Source organism: Cupressus sempervirens, chromosome 3 (genome assembly GCF_028749045.1).
Source record: "Cupressus sempervirens isolate cs-2001-9-10 chromosome 3, ASM2874904v1, whole genome shotgun sequence".
Taxonomy (NCBI): Eukaryota; Viridiplantae; Streptophyta; class Pinopsida; order Cupressales; family Cupressaceae; genus Cupressus; species Cupressus sempervirens.
The window spans coordinates 479,033,775-479,041,217 of record NC_143120.1 but is presented as its reverse complement, the minus strand read 5'-3'; the positions used below and the strand labels follow the sequence as shown (position 1 = coordinate 479,041,217).

At 35.5% G+C, this 7,443-nt stretch overlaps 1 protein-coding gene across 1 annotated transcript; it reads left to right on the top strand.

The window, feature by feature from the left end:
* Window positions 1-2,965: 2,965 nt before the first annotated feature.
* Window positions 2,966-5,227, top strand: LOC149567244 (putative receptor-like protein kinase At1g11050). Its single transcript, XM_089820420.1, has one exon. It carries the CDS (start codon window positions 3,033-3,035, stop codon window positions 4,929-4,931), a length of 1,899 nt encoding a protein of 632 aa, XP_089676546.1. The 5' UTR covers window positions 2,966-3,032; the 3' UTR covers window positions 4,932-5,227.
* The last annotated feature ends 2,216 nt before the right edge of the window (window positions 5,228-7,443 follow it).

Genomic DNA, 7,443 nt, shown 5'->3' with positions numbered 1-7,443 from the left:
ATGCACATAGAAAACACATTACACTTTTTACAAGAACATTTGAAAATAGAGGCTAAGAATAATGATATAAATAAAAGACAAAATAATAAGACTGCGTAGCTATTTGTGATCACTTGAACTTTATCTAATCCCATCCTTTGAGCATGTGATTTTTTTTTTTAACTTTTTCTACAATAGAAATAATAGAATTATACTCTTTTCACTTATCTTAACCGAAATGGCTTCTTCTTCATGATATTTTATCTTATATATTCATATAAATTCTTGAAATAATCTACTCATATATGTCCATTTTAAAAAAAAATTCAATTAAAAAAGCTACTTATCTAGCATCATTTTAGACCTCATTATTCCATTTAACTTTTGTCATGACATGTTGGAAAGATAATTTGAGTAGTCCTTTCTTTCCACCATAATTTTGAAATCTTTTTTCAGATGTTTTTAAAAACAAAGATGGAACATCCACAATTTTTAATTTTATTTATATATTTATTACATTTTTATTTTTAAAAAAATTAAATAACATTTATTTCCATATATATTGTTTAAGTTTTAACTTTTTCAATTTTTTATAAGCATTTTCCTGGGTCCTTTAAGTGAACATATTCCTTTGTGGCATATGGATAAGTTATCATAAATGAGAGTTGAGTAGAACTATTATTTAGATACTCCTCTCTTATGTAATAAAATGGAATAAAATCATCAAGATTTTATATGTCATGTTGTATATTTTCATACTTATTTCTTACATAAATCTCTTTATATGAACATAATTTGTGATTTAAAATTATTCATTAAATGATCATATTTATTTATTCAATTGGTACTTTATTTACTTATATTGGTACTTTATTTACTTATAGCAGCTCTCCCAAGAGCTCTTGTTATTTCGGTTCTGAAATCTTCAACAAAGCTCGCTTATGAATCTAAAATATCTTATCTTATGACTTTGCATAGGCCAAATTAAGAGGTTTAGTTGCATAAAGTGAATAGGACGTACATTAAGGTTGTAGAACTTTGTGGACAGTTTGAACCCTATCTTGTAACGTTTTCGAAGAATAGCCGCAACAGTCCATATCTTATCTTTTTAGCTTTTTCTGTTTATGTGGACCGCCGCCATTATCATGACTTTCCCACTGTGGAATGGTCTCACTTTTGCGGAGTTAGATGAGCTCATGCTCTGGTAACCATCCACCCCCGCTGACTTGCAATGGTGGCAGATTTTAAATTTAAAAGAGTCTCTTCATGTCTCAGAAACGGCTAAATGGGTCTTGAGGGATTAGTCAGCCTTAGAAAGTTCTCGGTAAGAGAGAAGCCCAGCATCTTGGTACTCTCTCATGTAAATTCATATTATCTCATTGAGTGGGATTGAATTTGAAAGATCGGGTGTATCTTTATAGAGAGACAGTTTTTGTTAGATTCTGTTTGGTTGTTAGAAGATGAGGGTCAAAATCGGGTTATCAGGATTAAAATCAGGTTTTGCAGAGAAATATGGGCGTTTGGTTGGTTAAAATTATAATCTAGTTTTCAATTTCATCTTCCAATAAAAAGGTGGAATTCGAAATTAAAACCATATTTTGAATTTTATGACAGTTTTTTTAATAATATTGTAGGGTCCACGGTATATTCATCTTTCGTGTCAACCAAATGGACCATTGTCTTTCCAAACCACAAAACCAAGTTTTTGAAAACTTGGTTATAAAATAACCTAGTTATGTGACAAATTCATCTTCCCCAACCAAACAAGACCTAAAAGAATATCAATAAAGAAGAAATTTAAATCTTAAAAATAATTTTAATGAAGTACTTTGGTTTCTAATAAGATATTGTGATATGGGAAAGTTAGTAAGAAATTATAAGTCTTTGTTTTTTTTTTTTGAGTTCTTGGACTAAATTTACAAAAAATATGTAAGGATTTATATTTTTCTTATAGTAGTTAGAAATGATAGATAAATCTTGTAATTATTTGATAAGAATGGAAGGTCTTAGTAGAGAATATATGAGGTAAAATAAGCTATCACATAGTTTAAGAACCTATAATTTTATTAACTATTGCTCATTTATTATATTTATATTTCAAATGTCATTAAATACAATAAGTTAGCCATGATGTGAAATTCATTCTCTACTTTAGGTGTGTTTACTAAAGAAGTTATTGGAAATATATGTGTCTATTATTATAACTAAAAATGTTACAAATCATGAATCTTTATATGAATGTGATCTAATATATAAGCAATATGCTATGACATATTATTGTTTAGTTTGAATTATCATTAAATGTTTTACTTATAAATTTTTCAAAAACACAAGATTTTGCATTAAATATATTCTTTATTCATAATTATAATTATATAGAAATGTTAAATTTTTAGTGTATTGAATATAATTGTTTGTAAGATGAAACAATTTAAACTTTATTCTTAGAACCACTAATTTATTAACTTAAAATTAATTGAAAGACTTGAATGTAATTTAAATGTCATTAAATGCAATGAATTCGTTGTATTCAAAATTTATTGTTGACTTAAGATATGATATTCTAAAGACATTAAAATTGTTAGTCTTTACTATTAGTATTATGAAAATAAAATAAAATCATTATGATGAATTGTTACCAAATATCTTATTATGCCAACTTATTTTAGTCAAATACCATATTATTATACTATTATTTGGTATAAACTATTAATATTTTTTATTATCTTATCTTTACCAATATTCATGACTAAAATATGTGCTTGCTTTAATTTTTAATCATAGAATCGAAAATCACATGGGCAACAAGGCTTTTTATTTACTAAGACGTGGGGAGGAAGGAAGGAATCCTGACTGCTTATCGATTCGGCCTAATTAAACGTGTTTTCACCAGTCAACGCGGACATATTCTATACGTGCTGCGTCCGAAGTCAAAAAGCACTCCAACAACTTTCTTGGTAGAGACTGTTCAACGTTGAAGAATGTAATGTTTGCGCAGACCTAAGTTGCTACAAAAAAAGGGCATAAACACAGATTTCAGATCTGAAAAAACAATGGAGCGAACTGGAATACTTTTGGGGGCGATATTTTTGTTGGGAGGTGTCCTTCCAGGTGCAGCCGCTGTATGCCCGCTGAATATAACAGGGGAACTGGATGCGTATTCGTGGATGTACGAGCAGTGCTTTTTACGCGACAAATCTCATTGCTGCGAAGGCGTCAACGACTTGATCAAAATCCTGCAATTCTCGTGGATGCACAGCACTCGCTCTTTCCTCTTACCCGACAACAAAACGGCCGAATCCTGCGTCGATGAATTCACAGAGCAGCTCAGAAGTCGCGGGATCGAGTCCAAACTCCTCGCAACTTGCGGGCTGGGAGTCCGCAGTCTTCTAAGCAGCCCTTCCACCTGCAAAAATATTACGGATGTCCAGAACTTCGAGAAAACGGTCAACGTTTCCGCCCTTGGACGAGATTGCAACGCATCGGGGCCGGGCGATTTCAATTGCAATGACTGCGTAAGGGCCATGGGCAAGGCGCTCTATGCCTTGAACAAGATCCCCCACGAGGACAAGTACGATTGCGCTCGGTTCGTCATAGTTTACGCCGCCGGCGGCATCAACTGCTACGATGCTCTCGGCCTTGATGCCGCAACTTGTATTCTCAGCGTCAACAATTTGTCTGACGTCTCATCCGCCGTGGGTCCGCCTCGTCCGAGGCATATCAGAGCGGCTTCCAGCGCGGTTAACAAGACGCTTATCGTGACGCTCGTTCCTTCGCTCGCGGTTCTCATCCTCGTCCTGGCCGCCGTTTACGGGTATCTGCGAAGGCTTCGCAGCGTGAAGGAAAAGGAACGGAGGAAGCTGATACGGAGATACGAGATCCTCAGCGAGAGTACCGGCCTGACCTTCTTTGACATAACTGAGATTAAAAATGCTACGGGGGACTTCTCCGAGTCGAATCTGGTCGGAGAGGGGAGCTTCGGGATGGTGTACAGAGGCACTCTGGGGGATGGATCCCGAATAGCTGTGAAGAGATTCAAGGACTTCAGGCAGAGAGCTGAGGAGGAGTTCAGCCACGAGGTCCACATCATCAGCAGCGCCAAGCACCGGAACTTGTTGCCTCTGAAAGGGTACAGCGTTGGGATCATTGGGCAAGAGCCAGAGCAGGTTCTTGTGTACGACTTGATGGAGAACGGCAGCCTGGCCGATTATTTGTTCAGCTCGACCCGGCCGTGCTTAACGTGGCCGCAACGGTTCAAGATCTTGGTGGGAATAGCTAGGGGGCTGGCGTACCTGCACGAAGACGCGAAGCCGGCCATTCTTCACAGGGACGTCAAAGCGGCGAACGTGTTGCTCGACGAGGAGCTTAACCCGCTCGTGGCCGACTTCGGGATGGCCAAGTTCAAGACGAAGGACAAGACGCACTACACCACGCGGACGGTGGGAACGATGGGCTACGTTGCTCCGGAGTACGCGCTCTACGGGTACCTTAACGACAAGAGCGACGTGTTCAGTTTTGGTATCGTTGCTCTGGAGCTCTTGACGGGTCGTCGCGCTTTCGACTCGCGCACTAAACGTCTTGAGCACGTCCTAGTCTCCGACTGGGTGGTGGACATGAGTCAGAATGGGAAATCTGGCGAAATAATAGACGAGAGGATTCGGGAATCCGGTTGCAGGCAGATTATGGACCGGGTGTTGTTGCTGGCGCTGCAGTGCGCGCACCCTCGAGTCGGGTGCAGGCCTTCCATTGGGGAGGCGCTGTTCATACTGGAAGGCATGGAAGGAAGCCCTTCGCCAAACATGATTTCCGCAATGAAGAGTATGGAGTTGGACATCGAGTCGTCCTGTAATAGCAGGGGCGATTTTACGTGGCTTATAGCTTCCGGCTATGGCGATGGCATCCTTTCGTCTAATTCTAGCTCCTCGTCAAGCTCCCCGGACTTGTCAGTGTGAACAGTTGGGGGAGCGGCAGAGGCTTTGTTAAGACTGTTTCAACCTCTCTACTTCTTGCTTCGTTTCCGTCTTGGAACCGCCTAACGGCATTTGAGGTTGGAATGGAGGGACAAGGCCGAGGGAGTAATGGGTCAGAGTCCTGCTATGACTTCGACCCCGTCTGCGTATCTCCAGAAGGATAGAAACGCACACGGGGAAGAAAGGTCTATGGAAATGTAAATCTTGTAATGACACTATCATTTTTAACTTTCTTACAAAACGAAAAAGAAAGGCAACATTCTTTTTAACGTAGAAAATTTCAAGTTAGTCCTCTAAAACTTGCAATGAGAATAATTTCTCTCTAGGGATATTGATGTATCTAAATTCTCTGTTTTTTTAGTTTGAAGAAGGTTAAATCCCTCAAGGTAATATTTATCCTCTTTCTAATATCATTTTCGACATAAAATAATTCAGATTATATCTTTGTCTAGATCAATCCTTATAATGAAAACTTATAAAAACTAATAGAAAAATGTTTGAATATAATTTTCTTTACTCATTTTTTTCTAATTAAAAAAAATTTCATTATTGAACTTTCTCCATAATGAAAGATTGCTTGATGTATTGGCAATTAACTTATGATTAAACAATAATGCATTTAATATTTTTGTAGTATCAAAAATTATATAGGTCAATAATTTCACACCATGTATGGACCCACTTTGGCATATGTGCCTCATTTATTCTTTACTATGCTTAATTTCAAGACCATTTCCATAAAAGTTTGTGGATTCCCTATCCACAAATCTGTTCATAGCTTGTTTTGCTAGGACTAGGACATCAAATGCTCTTGTCTAGGCACTGTTGAAGATTGAAAGTTGTCTTTACAAACAACAAAAATTTACCTTTCTTTGTCATTCTTCTCTAATTATTTTATCAAACACGTGTAAGTTGGAAACAAATTCAAACCCTTTCTTTCATTTCAAATTCTAAACCTTTGAGAAAAAATTCTAACATCACAACAATGCAATTTTTTAAAATGATTTTCATTCAAGAAGCAAAGCATTCTAGTACAAATGTTTTTAATAATAACCATGATCAATCATATTGTGTTTTTTCATATATTGAAAGCATGTACTAACATGTTCTAGGATACCATGTCATCACATTATGACTTGTATAAGATTTCATAAAATGGTTTCTTATTTGAAATAATTTCTTTTAAATTCAACATTCCACTTTTAGCCTCTATACTTGGATAGAAATCTGGATTTTGAATTAGAATGTGAATTTTTTTATGAATACATTTTCATAGAATGTGACAACAATAAGATCTACTTGAAAATTTAATTAAATGGGCCTAAGTGCATAGATAAGTACAATGAAAATCATTAAAGTAGATAATTTTATGTATATATGTTCAATTAGATAAAATAAACGAAATAGATAATTTGATTTATATATGTGAAAATAGACAAAAATATCTTTGATCTTATTCATTTTCTATGTCATTTTTTTCAATATGGTCTCCTAAAAAATATTTATATAGATTATCAAAAATATTTTCACCAAATTAAAATTTATTCTAAATGAGTACTAAAATATAGAGAAAAAGTAGTTACACATCAAATCCTTTTGAAAGTTTTGTTGAACATTAGAAATTGCATTTTTGTGTGTAAATACATTATTTAACTTGTTTAACTTGATTAACTCATTGCTAATCTCTTTAACATTATTTTTCTTATTTAAATAAATATAAAGGACAAATTGATTCCTTTATAGCATAGGACAAATCCCATTTTATTGATTTGTACTTCTCACAAAGGAATTAAGATTATTGTCATTTTTTTTAATATTAATTTTTTTTCTCACATCGTATTAGCATGGATAGATAAGCTTCCTACAACATATGACAAATAGGTGAAAAGTAATATTCTCTATGTAGAGAGGAGGGAGGAGATAAGTTTAAATTCAATTACAAATATTTGATAACAATATACTTCAACCCCTTGACTCCATTTTATAATTTATAACTTGCTTTGGCTACGAATTTCTTTGTTGAAGTTTTGCTTTTGTTTTGTCTCTGAGTTTGGTTCCATAGGAACAGTAATTGCGGGTCCCATTGTAAACTAAGCTCCCTCAATAGTTACTATTTCATATGAGTGGCGCACTATTCGGTGCTCCTAATTTTGTTCGATGCATTCGTAAGCCTCGCTGGCGACTTCTACAACACGACAAAAAAACAGGTCATGAACCTTCCCAACACGGATCAATAAAGCGACTATTGCAAAAGTCACGACCCAATGAAGTGCTACTAAATGTGAAAGTGGAATACTTTGCCAATAAGCGTTGAACACGTGTCTACAGCCAAACTCTCATTTCCGTAATTCCTTACCCTGCCTGCTTTCGGCCAGCTTAATGAAGTGATTTTATGTAATCGAAATAGATAGTACCATCCTCCATTGGAACACAATTTGTGTCATAAAATGACATCGTTGGTAATGATTATAAAGAGATTGTGTGCATTTGTTTT